At 38.4% G+C, this 21,679-nt stretch overlaps 1 protein-coding gene across 6 annotated transcripts in view; it reads left to right on the forward strand.

The window, feature by feature from the left end:
• Zfx (zinc finger protein X-linked) overlaps window positions 1-17,644 on the forward strand; it is a 73,332-nt gene extending 55,688 nt beyond the window's left edge. For 5 of the 6 annotated variants that reach the window (XM_051178992.1, XM_051178991.1, XM_051178990.1 and 2 more), the window contains exons 4-8: window positions 9,258-9,407; window positions 9,974-10,117; window positions 10,478-10,627; window positions 11,297-11,437; window positions 12,197-17,644. In XM_051178992.1, the coding sequence (XP_051034949.1) occupies window positions 9,258-9,407; window positions 9,974-10,117; window positions 10,478-10,627; window positions 11,297-11,437; window positions 12,197-13,380 (1,769 nt within the window). In that variant the 3' untranslated portion in view covers window positions 13,381-17,644. The remainder of the gene's footprint in view (window positions 1-9,257; window positions 9,408-9,973; window positions 10,118-10,477; window positions 10,628-11,296; window positions 11,438-12,196) is intronic. The other variant, XM_051178995.1, reaches the window with a different exon arrangement.
• Window positions 17,645-21,679: the final 4,035 nt, after the last annotated feature.

Raw genomic sequence — 21,679 nt, forward strand, 5'->3', positions numbered from 1 at the left:
GTCTCAAAACCAAGAGTCAGCAATGGTGACACACACCTTTAGTCCTAGCACTCTGGAGATGGGAGAAAGGCAGATTTCTGTGAGTTCAAGACCAACCTGGTCTACAGAAAGAGTTCCAGGTCAGCCAGGGCTACACAGTGAAACTCTCTTAAAAAATAAGAAAAAGATTGGGTCATGATAATCATTCAAGTGGAGGAGTAGGTTTGATGGATAAAAATTGTTTAGGATCTGTTAAAATTTTGAGTTCTTTGCTTGTTGGAGACAGTCTGGTGGTTGAAAATGTAAATTTACTGCTTTAGAGAATGGAGAAATAGGTTAGGTAATGGGTAGAGGAGGTGTCTCTCATGGAAACAGTTGGTGTTTCCCAGACAGAGCATGCGGAATAACACGATATCAAGTATGTGATGCAGCTACTATGGAGCCAGTACAGAGAATCCTCAAAATGTAATATATGTCTACCCAAAGGAAGGACTCTTGAGTCAGTGTACCATAGAGAAATCTATATGTCCAAGTTTACTGTTGCATTAAAAACAGCTAAGAAATAAAACCAACTGGATATCCACTAGCAGATGAATGGATAAAGAAAGGTGGTAGATACATAGTGACACTTTTTTTTTCAGATGAAAGAAAAAATAGCAGGAAAATGGAAAAAGCTAGAGATTATCATGTTAAGAAAAGTAAGTCAGACTCAGACAGATACTGCATGTTTTATCGCTTGGTGACTATAGATTTAAATTTGTGTGTAGGGGTAGGTTATAGGTCATAAAAGTAACAATAGAATCATGAGAGGGGAAGAATCTTTTTCCTGTGACAGGGTCTCTCGGTATAGCCCTGGCTGTCCTGGAACTCTAAAACACTTTAAACTGGTCTCAAACTCACAGAATGAACATGTTGCTTGCATGTATGTATGTGTAACATGTGCCCATAGAAGTCAGAAGAAGGTGTTGGTTCCCCTGGAACTGGAGTTAGAGGTGGTTGTGAGCCACCTGGTGGGTGCTGAGACTTGAACTCAGTTCATCTGCAAGAGCAACTAGTGCTATTAACCACTGAGCCATCTCTCCAGCCCTGAGGAAGAACTCTCAAAGGAAAGGGAAGGGAGGGGGAAGTAATGGAATACATATGGCATGAAAGCAGAAGTAGGGAGAGGAAGGCAGCCAACAATAGGGAGTCATGAGGGCTAGATGAATAACATTATAGCACATGTATGAAAATGCCATAGTGAAACCTATTATTTTGTGTCCTAACTTTAAAAAGTGTCGAGTATAGATATTTTGGGTACAAAATGATATTGACATTTGAAGTTAGTTTAGGCTACAAGGTGAGACAAGGTCTCATAAAAAAAAAAAAAAGAAGAAAGAGGTGAAATGGAAATTGGAGGTTTGTAGAAGACAAACTTGGAAAGTCCTTTCAATGCTATTGAAGATACAGGGGATTCTTTAAAAGTGTCAGTCCCTGAGAAGAAAAATTTTTGTTGGGCAATTAGGATGTTGTTGGTATTTTGATTATTTTCAATAAAGCATGGGTGAGTGGATAGGAGATGGAAGAAATGAACTATAATGGATTGAGAAATCAGTGAAAGTAAACAGGGTGTAACACTTTGTGTAAGTCATTATGGTTAGTCAAGGGGCAGTAAGCAATAGTGTGGCTTTTGCTGGCTGGTGAAATGGTGAGTGTATGTTTGACATGTTTATGATACAGGGTCAGTACCATAAACATATGTTACTGCACAGGGCCAGTCTCCCAGTAGAGAAAGGAAGGCTAATAGGTGGAGTAAGATGCAGAGAAGAGGAAAGGACTGATGTTTAGGGTCATAGTGGATGGCTGTTGTATCCTAGGTGGGGAGGGACAGAAAATACTAATAAGAATGAGGACTCTCTCTAGAGACAGAAAGCTAGAGTAATGTTTGAATGTCAAAGTTGTTATCCTGTGAAACAGCTTCATCTACCAACACGAGGTTGGGTCGAAAGGCAATGAATAGTGAAAAGGGGTTGAAACGATTGGGTCTGATGGGAATGGGCCAGGGTAAGAGACTTACATGGATGTCTAAGACAGATGGAACTGAATTGAGCAGCTAGCAGAAAGTAAAGATACTTAAATTTGTAAGTAAGGTGCTCTAGTAGAAATGTGTTTGTATTTTATTTTTAAAGTTTTAGATGTATTTTATTTTTATGAGTGTTTATCTCCATATACATAATAATGCATCCAGTGCATGTTTGGTATACACTGAGGTTAGAAGAGGGTTCAGCTCCTGGAACTGGAGCTATGGATGATTGTTAGTGTGCTGGGAACTGAACATGGATTCTTTGTGAGAATAGCAAGTGCTCTTGACTACTGAGCTGTCTCTCTGCCCCTTTATTTTATTTTTAAAATTACAGTGTGCGTGTGCGTGTGTGTGTGTGTGTGTGTGCTTGTGCCATGGTACATGGGTAAAGGTCAGAGGACATATTGTGGATGTTTCTTAACTACTGCGTGGGTCCCAAGGACAGAACACTATTACCAACCTTGGTGGCAGCCATTGCCCATTAAGCAATCTTAGCCAAAAATACTGTTTTTAAATACAAATGCCAACTTTCCTATAACAAGACTGGGCAACCTAGCACCAAGGCTAGAGGAAATAGTTGGCTTTGTCCCACACTGAAAGCAACAGCACCACAGCTTCTCTCTGCTTTCTGTTCTTCTGGCTTCCACCTTTCTAGCTTTCTAAGGGGTTGCTAAGGAGTAAGGCTTAATTGCACACCAGCCTTTTGCCTTTACTGCTTTTTTAGAAAGTGCACCTCTCCTGTAGACTCATTTTAAAATATAGAGATAGATTTAGTAATGATTGACCCTAGCATACCAGGTGTAGTATTGCAGAATCCAGACTTCAAAACATTTATATTTATCTTTCCTTTAGGTACTGGGGGTTCCAATTTAGGTCATTTTTAATGGTCCCTAAAAAGTAAATATGGGCATAAGTTTTAGTTTATTTTGACATATTTTAATATATGCTTTTATGTAATAAATAAATTTTAATATGATATTTATTCCATTCCTGTTAAAAGAAGTTCAAAGAAAACAAAGGTGCACTTAAATAGGTATATATGCTCATGCTATTGTCTTATTTTGCTATAATGTAGTTAGGTTGTTTTAAAATTAGACTTAGAGATAGAGAACACAATGTTCTATATGGTACAGACATTTTTGAACTTTTTCTCCCCTCCTCACCATCATATCTTGTTTTCTTTTCTAAAGTAAAGATCGTATTAAACAATCCACTTTATTACTTTTGAAATCAAACCATTTTAACATGTTGGAAAATTGTTAGTGGTACAACCTATATTGACTTCAAACCTTTAAGACTGGCTAAGGTTTTGTTTTAAGTGAACAGAGGAACTGTGTAGAATGGTTACATTGAACAATAAACTTGCATATTTATTTTCTTTGTGTTGATAGAACTTAAAATCTATTTCTTTAGTGACTTTCAAGTATACAGAACATTGTTATTAATTATAATCACCATAGTACTACATCTTTAAAGCTTGTTCAGATATTTTTCTGCTCCTCCATCCAAAATTGTGTAGTTAAATTTCATGGGTAGAGCTGGTCTTAAATTGAATCTCTGTAAAGAAATACATATACATGCATGCATATGCATGCACACTCAGAGAGGGAGGGAGAATATTGTTGTGTAGGCATTATAAATTAGACGTTTAAAATAAATTAATGGTTTAACGACTTCAGTATAACATAAGCTTAGATGCCATAGTATCTACTGTTGCTGCAAGTGATCATTTCCTAGTTCAGTCTTCAGATGGTTTACTGAAGCTTCCTTGGAGCTGTGTAAAATGTGCTTATATTTACTGTAGCTCCATTATTATGAATGAGATTGTTGGTCAGAATTACAGTTTTTAGGTCAAATGCTGGGCAAGATGTGAAGATGATTTTGTGAGGCTTGCTAAAATAGAAAAAGTATGAAAAAGCTACTAAAGTGGGAGAATTCCTGGGTGGCTTGAGATTATTGACACTTTTTTTAAATACTGAGTTTTGGGCACTAAGCATCTTTCTTTAAAAACCAGGAGATGAAAATAAAGGCCTGGGTGAAAATAAAGGCCTGGGTTCTAAAGACAGGCATGTCCTTGCACTTTCCCCAGTCTTTCACTGGCTAACTGACTTTGACCAAGTTATACACGGCCTCAGGGCCTTTGTGTCTTTATCTGGAAAGTGAAGTAAGAAACTTACGTGGAAACATGAAGGAAATTGCAAAACGCAATGCAAATGGTAGTTATTATTAGAAGTAATTTTAATTTAAAAAATTATGCACTTCTATTTTGGATAAGCCTTATTCTAAAGTAGTAGTTCTTCATGACTGCCGAAGAAGGCACTTAGCTGGAACCATACATATGATGACTCAATTTACTGAAGCTTTGTCTGTTTTTGGAAATGCATTTTTAATAGTAGCTTTAAAATTATGGTGAGATTCAGAGTACTTAACAGGACTATTGGAGTGTTCTTTTAAAAAATCTGTAATATTTTATATTCAGAATAATTTCACAAGTTGAATAGGTGAGGCAAGTTCTCAAGGTGAAAACCTGAAGGTGAATTCTACCCTTGTATAATAATAGAATAGCTCTGTTATCAGGGAAGTCTCTGTTTGAAATGTGTTTTACCAATGTTTATGAAAGCAAATGGGTTTTTAAAACTGAATTATAATGTATGACACGTCGCATGTTCTAAGATGGTTAGATTTTTCTAGTGGTTGAGGGTTTTATAAGGGCACTGATTGACAGACTAGTGTGAAAACATCAAGCTTGCCCTTGCTCTGTGGAACTAAGACATTTGACTTTTTAGTAACGGTGTTGGGTTTCTTGGTGTGTGTGTGTGTGTGTGTGTGTGTGTGTGTGTGTGTGTGTGTGTGTGTGTGTGTGTGTGACATGTGTTCTCTAGCTGGTTAGAAGAGGTTGTTGGATCCTTTGGAGTTAGAGTAACAGGCAGTTGTGAGCTACTTGAATCAAACTTCTGTCTTTTGGGAGTGTAGTTAGGAGCAATTCCTCCTAACTACTGGGCCATTTCTCTAGCCCAGTTTTATTTGTTTGTTTGTTGTTTTTTGGAGACAGGGTTTCTCAGTGTAGGTTTAGAGACCACGCTGGGCTCAATTTCATAGAGATCCACCTGACTCTGCCTCCCAAGTGCAGGGATGAAAGGCATATACCACCACCACCCAGCTTCCAGCCCATTTGTTGTTGTTTTGCTTTTGACTTTTTTGTTTGTTTTTGAGGTAGGGTTTCTCTGTGTAACAGTCCTGGCTAGCCTGGCACTCACTCTATAAACCAGGCTGGCCTCTTACTCAGAGACTCGCCTGCCTCTGCCTCCTGAGTGCTTGGATTAAAGGTGAGTGCCACCACCGCCTTGCTTTGCTTTTGATTTTTGAAACAGTTTTGCATTATGTAAACTCATCTTTCTGAGTGCTAAGATCAATGCCTGGCTTAGGATCAGTTTGCCAAATTTTGCTCAAGTTTAGTCCAACTCCATTATTACATTTGAACTGTTTAAAAATAAGTATTCCCATGATAATCCCCGTGCATTCTAGACTCTTCTACATAGACTGGTGAGATTACCATCATTCTGGTGCTACCCTCTGTTTGAAATTTGAAGGTGACAACTGGTCCAGTTATGTAGCTTGTGAGAATATTTAAAGTATTATGATGTTAATGTAATTAACCATTCACTTCTAAGTATGTTGACATACTTTGTTAATTTTGGAATTATAATTTTCCCACCTTGCCCCCCCCCCGTGTGTGTGTGTGTGTGTGTACCTTGAGACATGTACCACAATATATGAGGACACTTACAGGAGTTGGTTTGTTCCTTCTACCATTTAAAGCCCAGTGACCAGGTCCATCAGACTTGGTGGCAAAGCACCTTTACCTACCATCTTCATAGCCTAGCGGAGACTTTAATGCAACTGTTGTTGAGCCTGAGACAGAGGTAGGAGGGATGCCTCAAATCAAGGCTATAATGTTAATTCCATCCCAGACTGGACTACAAAGTGAGACTTGTCTCAAAACAAATGAACAACAACAAAACCCTTCCTTTCCCTCCTTTCTCTTACATTCTTATCCACTCAGAATCAGACCCCTGCCTTGGTTCCTTTGTTCCATTCGTCTCAGAGTAGGGTACTAGCCAAATCCCCAAGTCTCTGCTCATCCCCAAATAGGTGTCCAACCCAGCTCTGTTCCTCATTCTTACTATCTGTTGTCCTTATTGAAGGCCTTGTCACCTGTCACCTGCCATCTACTTGGCTACAGCAGACTTATAATTGTTCTCCCTGCTTTGTGTCTAATCCATTTCAGCCCATTCACTTTTTCAAAACTAACAAGATGGTACAGCAACAGGCATATGAGCTCATTACTGCTTAACGATCTCCCATCACTTACAGTAGATGCTCTCATGCCTCTGCTCAGGGTTAGGGCTTTAGGGCCCCTCCAAATCAGTCTCTCTAGGCCCCATCCCCTACATTTTGATGATGTAGAACTGCTTTGATAAAGGCTCACCCCCACCTCAAGTTACCCAAGAAAAGTTGATATCTGACCCAATTGAAAAACTTCCAGCTTTCCAGGGTCATATCTTAGCTTCTCTGGCAGGCGCAGGAGGCCCTTTATGATTTGACTTCAGTTTGGTAGCTGCCTGTATTCCACACCATGCCTTGTGACACACTTTATGCTTTATGTCTTCTGTACCTGTATCCATAGTTTGTCCTTTACCTGAAGGAAGTAACTGCCCTTCTTGTTCTTTTAGCCTGAGTGAGATATCTTTTCTTTGTCTACATAGAACCTGTTAGTGTACAGTGAGATACTATCATTTTCGATACTAATCCTCTTACATGTTGAACTTATTATTAAAAGTTGCATTAGAGAGCTTAGCTTCTCTATCCTTGTAATTGAGATGACTCAGCATTTAATAGCTGCTGGCTGCTCTTCCAGAAGACCATGGTTCAATTCCTAGCACCCACATGGCAGTTGACAACCGTCTATAACTCCAGTTCCAGGGAGTCCAACAGCTACACATGCAGGCAAAACACAGTAAAGACATAATAAATAAATGGATTAAAAAATTTTTTTTTTGAGGCAGGGTTTCTCTGTGTAGTAGTCCTGGCTATCCTGGAACTCAATGAGAGCCTCCTGCTTCTGCCTCCTGAGTGATGGGACTAAAGGTATGTGCCACCACCACCACTTGGTTAAATGGATAACTTTTTAAACCACATATTGATGTTTAATAAGGATCTGGATAAACAATTAGGCCGAACAGATGTTTATTCAGGGAGAAATAACTCACAACATAGACAGGCGAACACCAGCAGGTTCCTGGTCCCAAGGATGCCTCTGGAAGTACTCCTGTCCCTGTGCTGCAAGCAAGAGAGCCTTCATCCCCCCCCCCCAGACATTAGTTCCCCCAAGTCTCAACGGGCCCTGTCTCCACCCCCCATGGGCGTGGTCTATGCCACAGGTGTGGACAAGGTGAATATCTCACTACATATGGTCTTAATTCTTGATAAGTCAGAAATCAGGTTGACAAATTGTCAATATATCCTTACCTTTTTGAAAACTTTTTGCTATGGGTATATCTATGTATGTGTTTAAGCAAGTACACACCGTGGCACACATGTGGAAAGCAGAGGACAACTTTGGGGTAGTTCTTTTCCTTCAGTAATATTTGTTCCACAGATGAAACTCAGGGGTGCAAGTACTTTTCTTGACATGCATACATGTCTTATTAGCCCGGTTATTGATTTTTACTTTTGGTTTTGAAATACTGGCCCATCTGTGTTCTTTGTAAGAATTGTGCTTGGGTAAATGCAGTTTTTGAAACTGATGGAAAATATGACAGGACGTTTGAAATCACAATCTGAGTTCTGTCTTGGTTGTAAACTGCAAAAGTGATGATCTAGAATTTAAAAATTAAAGTGATTACAACCACCACCATCTAGCCTTGGTTGCAGTAATAACATACATACGTAAATTTAATTTCTGATGACCAATGAAAGCCTTTAAGTAAACCCACTATCCTAGTTTTTCATGTAATGTAGTAGTTTTTGCCAATATCCGTCTCCTATTCTAGACACTAAAACAAACTTGGACCAAGACTTGTGTGGCTTGAGATTTAAATTCTGTATAATTCTAAACACTAACCTTTCTACTTTCATTTGCTCTATTGTAAAATGTCAACAGTCCTATACTCTTCTTCATAGGATTATGTATTAAATAGTACTTAGTCAATAAGTGGTAGTTACAGTTATTGTTACTGTATTTAAAATAACGTGTCTGCACTCTCACTGGAGTAGAGACTATGTCATATTGATATCTTCCAGTGTCTAAAGTAATTATACACAGTTGCAATTCACTGTTTGATGAAGTGATTAAAACATAAGTGTTTAGCCAGAAGGAAAACAAATAAATATGGGAGGACACTAGGAGAAAAGAAACGGGTTACTAGGAGCATTGGGACTTCTTTTTGAAGGTCTTGGACCCATCTCCTGTCCGTCGTCCCCCGTCCCGTGTCCATCCGTGTCCCCCTCTCCCCCCGCTGTAGCAAACTGGGCTGTATAGGACTATTTGGGTTTAGAGCAGAAAGAACATTTTCATGTTTAATAGACTTAACATTAATGAATCTGATGTCTCTGTTAAATTGTCATTAACTTTTACCACACTGTGTTGGCAGAGAGGCCCCTAAGTAAAATGTGTGGTACAAGGGTGCTTACATAGCAATTACATTTTTGGTCTTTATTCAAAACTAGACTGCTTGACAACACTTCCCTTGTGTTTTATTTTTAAATCATACACAACATTGGTGACTTCTATAGAGCTTTTTAGAACTGTAGTGTTTGGCTGGGCACTTTGGAGGCAGAGGCAGGTAGATCTCTTTGAGTTTGAGGCCAGGCAGGGCTATGACACAGAGAAATCCTGTCTCAACAACCACCCCCCCAAATTCAAAAGTTATTTTAAATGTAGGAGTCCTTTTACCTGTGGTTTACCAAAAGATAAATATATCTTTTTACTTATAGTTTCTAAGCTACAGGCATTTTTCTCTGAGTAATACTGTTGTCAGTTTTAAAAGTCTGTAGAAGTGTATTTATTTTACCTTCTACTTGTCTAAGTTAAAATCACCCAGTTTTATGAGAATCAAGTTAAAGAGAAAGTTTGTTAACAGGACTCTCAAAAACAGTAACTTTCTGTTTGAGTCTTTTTAATTATTACTTGAGATGTATTTTTCTCCTTGTTTAGTGGATGATGCTGGCAAAATAGAACATGATGGTTCATCTGGACTGACCATGGACACGGAATCTGAAATTGATCCTTGTAAAGTGGATGGCACTTGCCCTGAAGTCATCAAGGTGTACATTTTTAAAGCTGACCCTGGAGAAGATGACTTAGGTGAGAGGGAAGCCTTAGCATCTTTTTTTTTGTTTTGTTTTTGTTTTTTGAGACGGTTTCTCTGTGTAAAAGCTCTGGCTGTCCTGGAACTTGATTTGTAGACCAGGCTGGCCTCGAACTCTAAGAGATCTGCCTCCCAAGTGTTGGAATTAAAGATGCGTGTCAATGTGTCACCACTTCCCAGCTAGCCTTTGCATTTTTTACATCTTGATCAGTATTTCAGTATAATTGTTTTTGGTTATTTAGATTGAGAAGATAGGATTTTTTTTTCTGAATCAAGAAATTTTAACATAGTATCAGAAATATATGTTTAAGGACTGGAGAGATTGCTGCTCTTCCAGAGGTCCTGAGTGAGTTCAATTCCCAGCACCCACATGGTGTCTCACAACCATCTATAATGAGATCTGATGCCCTCTTCTGGCCTGCAGGTATACATGAAGACAGAACACTCACATGTAAAAAAATAAATGAATTTTAAAAAGAAAAAATATGTTAAAAAAAAGAAGTGAAAAAAAAAGAAATGAAATTTTAAAATAAATTCTTGGAGCTGCTGTTTTCCTTGATAGGTGGAACTGTAGACATTGTGGAAAGTGAGCCCGAGAATGATCACGGAGTTGAACTGCTTGATCCAAACAATAGTATTCGTGTTCCCAGGGAAAAGATGGTTTATATGACTGTTAATGACTCTCAACAGGAAGATGAAGATTTAAGTAAGTAGACGGGCTTTCTGGGGGAGAAAATAAATGTGTTTCCATGTGTTATCTCTGTCTCCTTCAAATGGTCAGTATTTGAAGGAAATAAGAAAAGCATTGTTTTATGTTGGCGTGTTCTGAGGGAATTGTACTAACCCATTATATATGTTAGAATGTTACTTTAAAACTAAATTACGGTGAAAACCAAGAAACGAATTATTCAGTAAGTTTGTTGAATGTTTATTTTACAAAAGCTGTGTTCTAGGAATGTAATGTTTGGACTTAGCCCCATTTGCATATTAGCTGAGTTCAAATAAAAGTATCTTTCCTATGATCTCTCTAAACCTGGTCAGAAAAGTTCATATATTTTCTATTTAGATGTTGCTGAAATTGCCGACGAAGTTTATATGGAAGTGATTGTTGGGGAGGAGGATGCTGCAGCCGCAGCTGCAGCTGCAGTACATGAACAACAGATAGAGGACAATGAAATGAAAACCTTCATGCCGATTGCATGGGCAGCTGCTTATGGTAAGTCATAGAGCAGCTCTTTAGACATGAATTTGTGGTTGAAAAATAGTTTTTGTAGCCAGGAGGTAGTGGTGCATGTAGATGCAGGTGGATCTCTGAGTTTGAGGCCAGTCTGGTCTACAGAGTGAATTCCAGGACAGCCAGGGGCTATACAGAAACCATGTCTAGGGGGAAAAAATCAAACTGCACCCCCCCCCCAATTTTTTTTTATGGTTTTAGGTTTCAGAAATTTGAAGTGCTAATACTGTATGTATATGGATAACTTGATTTAAGTAAGAGTAGGAAGAAGAATATAAAGTCTACTTTTTGTCCTGATTCTTAGCAGATTTTTTCTTTATATGTATATTACATAGAAGGAAATATACTGTATGAAGTATACAGGCTTTCAGGCTGGAACTTTTCATGTTAACTCTTTCAGGCCCATGACTTTAAAATCTGGGGAGACAGCATGGGTACCCATGGGGAAATACTGACATGTTTTAGTTTTGGAAGCTGGGCATTTCCAATGGTCTTGCTGTAATGAATGTATGCATAAAATTCCATTACCTAGAGTTGGCTATTTCTGTCATTCATGAGTATCATGGCTTTTCATTGTTGTAATTAATAAAGAATTCCTAATTCTTTATAATTTTTAATACTGTATGATTTTTTTTTAATGCACGTTGTTAGGTAATAATTCTGATGGAATTGAAAACCGGAATGGCACAGCAAGTGCCCTCTTGCACATAGATGAGTCTGCTGGCCTCGGCAGACTGGCTAAACAAAAACCAAAGAAAAGGAGAAGACCTGATTCCAGGCAGTACCAAACAGGTGAGGGCGTGCGAGTTCCACGGTGCAGCGTGCTCCGCAAGCTCTCAGGAAATGCTAGTGTGCATCTACAGGGGTATTGTGATGATGGCATCTTAGTGGCTAGACTATATGTAACTTTTGTATATTGAATTTTAAAATATAATTTTCAGAATTCAGTGATATTCATGAATGATTTTCTTAATTAAAAAGTAATGGAAAATGGATCAAAGAAGGATGAAAAAAGTTAAAACTTAAATTATATGTAAGTGAAAGGCAACCATGTTGGCAAGTATTAATTTTAGAAAAAATATAGTTAAAGAATGATTATTTAAGCATAACATGGCCATAATTTACAGAGGAGCAGGATATTATTTTAGTTTGTGTGATGAAGCTTATTTCTTTTATGCCAGTTTGCTTATTAAGGATCTTACAGGTATATTTAAGCTCTATTTAAGTTAGTATAGGTTAATGTTTCTTCATAAAGCAGGAATACTAATTTAAAAACTTTAATTCCCTTAGGTTTCTAAATTGATGTGGGCTAATCACTTTTCAATAGAAATTTCATGTTTATTAATGGATTTTATTAAAATGGAAGAGGTTAGTGTAGATCAAGTTCTTAGGGCCAAGTTGCTGTATCTTTTAGATTGAAAATGACAAGAGAAATGCGTGGCATGTGGCCCAAATTAGGAGTCCCTGCCTGTAGCGCTTAAAGCACACATTCAGACTTGAAGAAATCCAAACCAGCGTGTTTTGATCACTTATGCTCCTTTCCTTTCTTAGCAATAATTATTGGCCCAGATGGACATCCCCTGACTGTCTACCCTTGCATGATTTGTGGGAAGAAGTTTAAATCAAGAGGTTTCTTGAAAAGACACATGAAAAACCATCCTGAACATCTTGCCAAGAAGAAGTACCGCTGTACTGACTGTGACTACACTACCAACAAGAAGATAAGTTTACACAATCACCTGGAGAGCCACAAGCTGACCAGCAAGGCAGAGAAGGCCATAGAATGTGATGAGTGTGGAAAGCATTTCTCCCATGCTGGGGCTTTGTTTACTCATAAAATGGTGCATAAGGAAAAAGGAGCCAACAAAATGCACAAGTGTAAATTCTGTGAATACGAAACAGCTGAACAAGGCTTATTGAATCGCCACCTTTTGGCAGTCCACAGCAAGAACTTTCCTCACATTTGTGTAGAGTGTGGCAAAGGTTTCCGTCACCCTTCCGAGCTCAAAAAGCACATGCGAATCCATACTGGGGAGAAGCCCTATGAATGCCAGTACTGCGAATACAGGTCTGCAGATTCTTCTAACTTGAAAACACATGTAAAAACTAAGCATAGTAAAGAGATGCCATTCAAGTGTGACATTTGTCTTATGACTTTCTCAGATACCAAAGAGGTGCAACAACATGCTCTTATCCATCAAGAGAGCAAAACACACCAGTGTTTGCATTGTGACCACAAGAGTTCGAACTCAAGTGATTTGAAGCGACACATAATTTCAGTTCACACAAAGGACTACCCTCATAAGTGTGATATGTGTGATAAAGGCTTTCACAGGCCTTCAGAACTCAAGAAGCATGTGGCTGCCCACAAGGGTAAAAAAATGCACCAGTGTAGACATTGTGACTTTAAGATTGCAGATCCGTTTGTACTAAGTCGCCATATTCTCTCAGTTCATACAAAGGACCTTCCATTTAGGTGTAAGAGATGTAGAAAGGGATTTCGGCAACAGAGTGAGCTTAAAAAGCATATGAAGACACACAGTGGCCGGAAAGTATATCAGTGTGAGTACTGTGAATATAGCACTACAGATGCCTCAGGCTTTAAGCGGCACGTTATCTCCATTCATACAAAAGACTATCCTCACCGCTGTGAGTACTGCAAGAAAGGATTCCGAAGACCGTCGGAAAAGAACCAGCACATAATGCGACATCATAAAGAAGTTGGCCTGCCCTAACAGTAGTTAGTCTTCACAGATGTTGGTAGAAAAACTGGCCTTGAAACAGAAAGTTCATTTAAAGCCAATCAGTCTTGTTCACATACAATACTGTATATTGATTTATGCTGTGTACAAATAGAATTATTGCTTCTAGTTGACTTTTTTTTTGTTTTTTTACATTTTGTTCAGTAGTGTGTTCTGAATTCTATTCAGTTTGTTTAATACATGGGGAAAAAGCAGCAACAAGTTAGTTGCTTTTACTAAAGTAATCCCTGATTCTATACTGAAGTTTTCTATCTTAGAAGTTTTATATTTATTTTAAAACATTTACCTTGCTTACCTTGATGGTACTCTTCTAAGACCATTTAACTCATGGTAATTTTGCATTGGTAACTGAAAGTATTCATGTTGACTTATTTTTTTTTCTCACAAATTTCTCACAATAAAATTGTCAGAGTCATCTAATAGGAATGGGAGATTTTTACAGTGAGGTCTTATTATCATGACGTGGAAGTCATTTACTTGTCTTGCTTAGTATTTGTAGACTGTATGACAATGAAAGTTTCCATGTGAACTTTCGTGTCCCTGGCATTGCTGAGTAAGAGAACAGGGGCTGGGTTTATGTTTGCTTTCTTTTTTTTTTTTCTTTTTAGTGAACAAAATATATTTCTTTTTTTCTTTAGACTATTTACATCTTTTGTCAGTGTAGCAAACTTTTAGAAAACCTTGTTGGAAATTTTTGCTTGATCCTGTTGTACTTTGATTATTCTGTCTGTGCTGCTTTGTCTTGGAATGGTTGTGTGCTACAAATGAAATTTAACCGAGGACTGCATTTTGGAATCTCCTAGGGGTAACTTGTGGCTCATAGGATCTTTTGCAACTTTATATATGTAAATGTACCCTGAATTATATATATATCTATCTATATATACACATATATATGTAACATGTATCTGTGTGTATTGCTTATTTTACATACTTATACACACAACCCCCAGTAGTAGTTGCTTAAAATCTATAATGAAAAGTATTAAATTTACCGTAACGTGAAAGATCCAGGGATGCAAGAGAAAGCATTTTGTAAGTCTTGCTCTTCAGAGAGACTACTCAGGTGAAGAATTAGAAGGAAAATAAGAACACTAGTATTTTTAAAGAGTAAAGGTATTTTCTTTTAAATATCTTTGGTAATTGAAAAATAATTGAAAAAATAGAGGTTAAGATGTTTATAGATACAATGCTTTCATACAGTTTCAACTCCATGCCTTTATATTTTTCTGAAAAGCTAATGGGTATCCAGACAGGAGTCCCTCAGTTCTCTCTGAGAAGCTGACGAGAGAACTCTTGTCTGACCAAGTGAGAGGGACAGAAAGGGAGTGATGGCTCCATGGACCAGAGAACGGGTGCTAATAAGGACTTAGACTTGGCAAATTGAGCCTGTTCTGCTAGTTCTTTGTTAACCTGAAAAACTTAACACTCGGTTGGCTTGGATTACATGGTAGAGGTGTGGTTCAAGTATGTGAACAGTCTGAGGCTTCACTTGGATCCTCACCAAGTCTTTCACAGTTTTGTTTTTGAGAGCTGGCAATTTGTAACATACAGGTCTGATCGCTGATAAAATTTGTAAAAAGTTGGATGTTAAGATGTCTTTTGGAAAGCAGTTTCTAGAGTCCCTGGAATTGGCTGTTGGCACACGGGTCTGGCACATCATGGGGAGACTTAGAAATTTCTTCCCACTCGATAGCTGCCTTGCTGCCTCATTATGGTGCTCCATCCCTTTCGTGCCGTTAGGTTTTTACCTTTCATCTTTCTCTTAGTCATCACTATTTGTATTCAAAAGTTATATTTTTGGGGTTAGATGTCTTGAATATTTGGTGTTTGGCAAACCTCTGAAGTGCTAGATTGATTTAGTATAGTTCTAAATCAAGTTCTTAAGGCTGGTATAAACTCCATCCTCAGTGCCAGTCAAAACCAAGGCGTAGATTCCCTAGCCTTTCCATCCAATAGGGAATTCTTTTGCCTTTGTAGCCTCCGCAATGTGCTTTAAAAAAATGCATCACAATTATGATTTGATTTATTGCCCTGTTATTTTTGAAAGCTCTGTCTTTTCTTGTGAGAACTTTTAAAATCTACTTTATTATTTTCCCCAGAAGTAATGTAAAACACCTAACATTGAAATTTATAAGGTTTAAAAATCGCCTATAAATCAGTACAGGAAATATGATTGATTGGACCATTTAACATATTTTTTAAATAAACTGAGAGATAAGGAACACAACACTTTACACACTTTATATTTCTCTTTACATAATCTGGAACCATACACAATTCTTTTCTTTTTAAAGCACAATATTGAAGCCTTTAAAAGGTATTTAAGGGTTTGGTCAAGTGAATATAAAATGTGTTTGTCTGTATAAAGAGAAAATGAAGTAGTCACTGTTATGTACTGACATTAGTTACAACCTAGTTTTAATTCTTAAAACAATTTTGATTAGCAAAGCTAAAAAAGGATGTTTCAGTTAAATGTTTTAAAGAGGTACAGATTTTTACAAGGACATAATATAAGTTATTGTTCTGTAGAAATATCCTATTAAATATTGTATGTCCCCCCCTCTGTATACTTTGTAAAAAAAAAAAGTAAAATACATAAAAAGAAAATCATATAGGGGATGTGTGACATTATTGTAATTGTGTACTTGAGAATAACGTGCAAAAATAAAAATCAGAATATTTTCCTGTTAACGAATGTTCAGTCTATTTGATACCAGTACTAAGTTAATGCTTTTTCTTAAGAAAGACAATGTACAGTTTTTGTAAACCTAATAAACATCAAAAGCAGTGGATTATTTTCATCCCCCTATTTCTTAATTCCTTTTATGCAGCAGTGGAATGCAAAATGCTTGATTGCTTTGAATTTTGTGACTTGGATGCAAATACTGATATTTCAGTCCTGTGAATTTGCAAGTAACATTACAGAGAAGTTAAGAGGTGATTGGTGAGTCCTTTGATGAGCATGTCCTTGAAATTCATTTTTTCTTTATCTTTGTAAATGATTTATTAGCATCTCTGAATCCTATTATAAATTACCTGCGCATAAAGTGGGTTTTGAAAGCACTTAAAATTTGTTTTATTATCAATTCACAACACATTTAGTCTGAGGAGACTATCATTATTCAGAAGCCCTACCTTTGAGTTTACCCAATTGTGACCAGGTTGGAGGTTTGTAATAGACCCCAGCATACTGGAGGATGGTCACTGTAGTAGTGAAAATTGCAAGTTGGGTAAAAGTCAGGAGTCAAGAGAGAGATTTACAGCACTTTGATTTACCAATGACATTCTGTAATATAGAATCAGTGTTGGCCTAAGAGATGAGATAACGAGTAACCAAAAGTTGAGGTAAATGTCCAAAAGAATGGTGGACATCACAGTCAGAGTCATAAGTCTGACAAAACCAGGACTTGATGGAAAACTTGATTCACCCATTCTACTAGAATATGCGGCACTGTTGTCGCTGGGGATCTCGTTATTAATTTCCTGCAAAATATTAGATTTGTGTAAGGAAAAGCAGGATCAATGCATCTTAAAGAGGATCGATTTCCTGGCAGCATGGTAATCTCCTGGGACTTGGTTAAAGAAGCAGATTCTCTGTCCTAAGCCAGTCCCCAGTGGACTGGAACAAGGCATGAGCCCCAGTAGCCTGTGTTTTAGGATGCCCTCCCAGTGATTCTGTTGCATGCTCAAGTTTAGTGAACGTGATCTTAGAGCACTTGAAGAACCTAAAGATTACTTGGTGTGACATTTTGTGTAGTTGAGAAGCTCACAGAAAAGCAGCTAGAGATGGCACAGTGAGAGTAAATTAGAATCCAGAGACTTTTGCTTTATCCTCTCTGTAAAAGTCTGAGCCAGTCAGTCACTAAGTATATCCTTCAGTGCACATCTAAATAGCTTGTACCTCCTACTCTTACATAGTCCCCCAGTGTTGCATTCCTCAAAGGTAGGAAGACTTGATAAGTAAAGAGAAGGACTGAAAATTGTGTGTTCGTGTGTGTGTTTAATTGGCCCAGAGTTACTAAAGTAATTCATATTAAAAAGGACATTTTGCTGCGTTTTACAGCTTTTTAGGAGGTCAAAATTAAGTTTGCCCTATGGATTTTGTTTTATCTTTTGTTTCATGTATATATTGTTTGCCTTTTTCATAAAATAATTCTTGGATTTGTTATATATTGTTCCTGTTATTTTTGACATCTTTGCTATTGTAAATAAATTCCTATTTTGTTTTAAGTTACCCTAGTGGAGTGTTGGCTATAGACAAGGCATACATGGATACTTGTGCACACATCACACACTTGCACACAGAAATGACACTTGGAACACATAATAATCCCCATGTTGTTACAAGCCCAGTGTGCTGTGAGACCCCTTCATTGAAGTACGTATCACCACCAAAGGAACCACTGTTGCTTTAAAGCACAGCTCCTACTTAGATTTTATTTGGCTAGACTGGCTTGCCAGAAAACCCCAGGGGTGCTCCTGACTCTGCCTCCCCCTTGCTGTGATTACAGGCATGTGTTATCACATGACTTTTACATTGGTTTTGGAGATTTGAGTTCCTGTCCTCATAAATGCATAGCAAGCACTTTACTGGCAGCCATCTCCCCAGCCCTACTTGGGTTTAAAATTGTTTTCTGATTTCTGATGGAAATATCTGATCCAGTTGAGGGTACAAATCAAGACATTTTCTTTTGCTTGGTTTTCCCTATATAGCTCCCTTTCATTTTACCTGTCTTGCTGGTATTGGAAAACATAATTTGGCACTGGTAACCTGCTGATGCTGTAAGGCCACCAGGATACCTTGCTACCAAGGCCCATTCGTATGAGTTCTAGATGGCATATGGCTATGTGGTTTGCCACAGAAGTATCTGAACACTTTGGCCAAGATTACATAGCAGTGAACTAGACTTGTGAAAAATCATTCTGCTTTCTAAGAGGAGGCAGTTTGATTGATTGTTCATGTTTCTGTCTGAATGCAGACTCCATTTAGCAGGGATACATGTTGCAGTTTAATTCCACCCACTGGAAACCCTGTCTGCAGCCAGTCATGTGGAGCCCACCCTCTGCTCTGAGTCCCAAACACTGTCTCATACAGAGCATGCCCTAGCCACCCTGACTGGGACCTGGAAAGATACAGAAAGGGTTCCTTGTGCCATCCTAGATTGTCTGCTGGCTCTAGCACATGAATAAATGCAAGGTTACCCTTTGGCCATGCATGTTTGTGTCCACTCTTGATTTTTATTGCTTCTAAGGTGGAGTTTGGGACATGTTAGAAGGTTCCTTTCCTATTTCTCCCAAGCAGCATATTTTGATAGTTCTTCAGAAATTTTGTTTTGAGAGAAGGACTTAATATATCCCAGGTTGGCTTCAATTTAAATACAATTTTATGCCACATTGTATGTGGAGATCAGAGGACAACTTTCAGAAGTTCTTTTCTACCTTGTGGGTTCCAGGAATCAACTCAAGTTGTCAGGCCTAATAGCAAGTACCTTTATTTACTGAACCATTTCACTGGCCCAAGGTTGCCTTCAAACTTAACATACTATCTCTGTCTCCTGACGACCAGATTGCAGTCTTACAACATAGTTCTTGGCAGAAAAAATAATTATGAAGGGCAAATTTAGGGCTGAGGATTTCTCCTAGCGGTAGAGCACAGAAATAGCATGGGTAAGGTCCTGAATTCAGTCCTTGCAGCCCACACACATACACACATGAAAATTAAGATGGCCATGAAAGCTCATTTGGAGGCTGGATTCAAGGCCAGCCTGGTCTACATAGCATATGTACGTTATAGTCACTCTCCCTTTTTTCCTCCCTCTCTCCCTTTCTGTCTCGTATGACTCATTCACTATCTAGTTGAGGATGACACTGAATTGATTCTCCTGCCTCCACCTCCTGAGTGCTGAAACTACAGATAAGGACCACCACTCCCAGTTTTTTTCAGTGCTGTGGATCTAACCCAGAACTCCATCTCCATGTATGCTAGGCAAATACTTTACTGTCTACACCCATCAGCCCAGCCATCTTCTCTGTTAAAGTGATTTTTCTCTTCCAATTTTAAAAACCACAACATAATCTCTTAACTAATTTCTAATCACAGCATTAGTTCTATTTTATGTTCAATAACTCTTCCTCACTTTCTGGAGATTGAATTTAAGGCATCATCTGTCTAACTGTATGAGGCTGAGTATGATGACTGAACTTATTCTGCCTCAACCCCCCCTCCAAGTACTGAGAATACAGACACATACCACCCTGTTTGTCTTGAATTCAGGGTCTTGTGTTAACGGGGAGCTCCAACACTGAACTACATCCTTAAAGTCTTCCTATGTACCCAGATTAGCCTTCAAAGCACTGTAATTCAAACTAGCCTTAAACTGTTCAATCCCAAACTGGGCAGTGATGGCACACACCTTTAGTCCCAGCACTTGGGAGGCAGAGATAGTGGATCTCTGAATTTGAGGCCAGCCTGTTCTACAGAGAGTTTCAGGACAGCCAGGGATACACAGAGAAACCCTGCCTTGAAAAACAAATCTCATTCCCCTTGCCTCAGCCTCCCAAATGCTTAGATTATAGATGTGCATCACCATGCCTGACTGACTGATAGGGTTTGTTGTTGTTAAGCAAGTGCATTTTTGAATACACTGATTGCCTTTCGACACTTATAAAATGCACTTCTTTGGAGAAATACAAAATGATGTAACAAAAAACAACCTTGTCTCCTCAGCTCCATTACCCACAACATGATTGTCCTTTAAAAATTTAAGCCATCAGGCGACATAGACATCTCAACATGTAACAGCACTTGTGCAAACCTAGTAACCTAAATTCAACCCCCCTGAACTGACATTTTTTCTGAACCCACATTTTAAAAAGCTGGATAACCCTAAGTTTTACAGCAAAATGAGAGGTGGAGACCAGAGAAACCCCCTACACACACCATGAAGCCTTGGGCAGCTAGCCCAGAGTATGTATGTACACAGCAGAAACGTGCCCTGCGACAGTGGGGTGGAAGGGAGAACTACTGAAAAGCTTGTTCTCTGCTCTCCAAATGCACTTCATGGTGGGGTCCTTCCCCATCTCGCATGTACACACACACACACACACACAAATTAGAAAGTGCCTATCAGATTTTTTCCAATTCCAAAATGAGTGTGAACCTGGACGTTGTGGCACATAGCTCTGTTCCAAGAGCAGGGGGTATAGAGGCAGGAGGCTCAGGAGTCCAAGGTCATTTTTGGCTACGTAGAGAGTTTCAGGCCAGTCTGAGTTGCATGGGGCCTCTCCAAAAATTGTTAAATGTTATTGGAACAAATATAGAATACAGAACAGCTATTAAAAGCAGCTTAATGATCTTACCCACATGCCCCCTGCAAACTGATTTTCTTGAGGGAATCTGAGTACACAGCCTGTAGCCTTTGCCTCCATGCACACACAAACCTGTACAAAGCTGGAAAACCAAAAGAAACCATGCAGAATTTCGAGAGTTTTTCAATTGCTTGATAATTTCAAGAATATAATGAATTTTAATCAAATCTCCCTACTCCCTCCCATCTGAATCCTTCTGTACTCCCCTACCACAACCCTCCCCAATTTCATGTGTAATATTATTATTATTATTATTATTATTATTATTTTGTTGACAAGGTCTTCCTGCTCTATAGCTTTGGCCCCTTACTTAAACTTGCTATGTAGACCAGTCTGACCATGAACTTAAAGAGATACACCTGCCTTTGTCTCCTGAGTGCTGGAATTAAATTGTGCCACTGTGCCTGGCTCTTTTTTTATTTTTTAAACTAATGGAGCCCACTTAGTGCTGTGGTCATGTGTGTTAAGTGTAAGGCCATCTACCAGAGCATGGACACCCTCTCAGGTAACCTCAAGAAATCTTACTCTACATCTCCCAACAACCATGGATTGCCAGTAGCTTCTCAGCTAGGGGTGGGACTTTGGGAGCCACACCCCATGAGCCCTGGGAATTTTGTCTGACACAGGTTGCAGTCATATCTGCTAATTCATGTGTTTACCTGTGTTCAATTGTAACAGTGATTTTTAAGGCTTATTTATAGATTATCTTTTTTTATTTTTAGATAGCCTCACTTTGTAGACCTTGAACTCACACAGATGTGTACCACTACACTCAGTTATTTCAAGTTTTTGACAGAAAAATGAGTTTATGCATCTTTATATATTAATATATTGTGTCCAATCTTCTGGGCAGTAGGCAAGGCTTAGTTTCATTCTCTTTTAACAGCTGAATAACTTTCCA

This window comes from Phodopus roborovskii, unplaced genomic scaffold (assembly GCF_943737965.1).
Source record: "Phodopus roborovskii unplaced genomic scaffold, PHOROB, whole genome shotgun sequence".
Taxonomy (NCBI): Eukaryota; Metazoa; Chordata; class Mammalia; order Rodentia; family Cricetidae; genus Phodopus; species Phodopus roborovskii.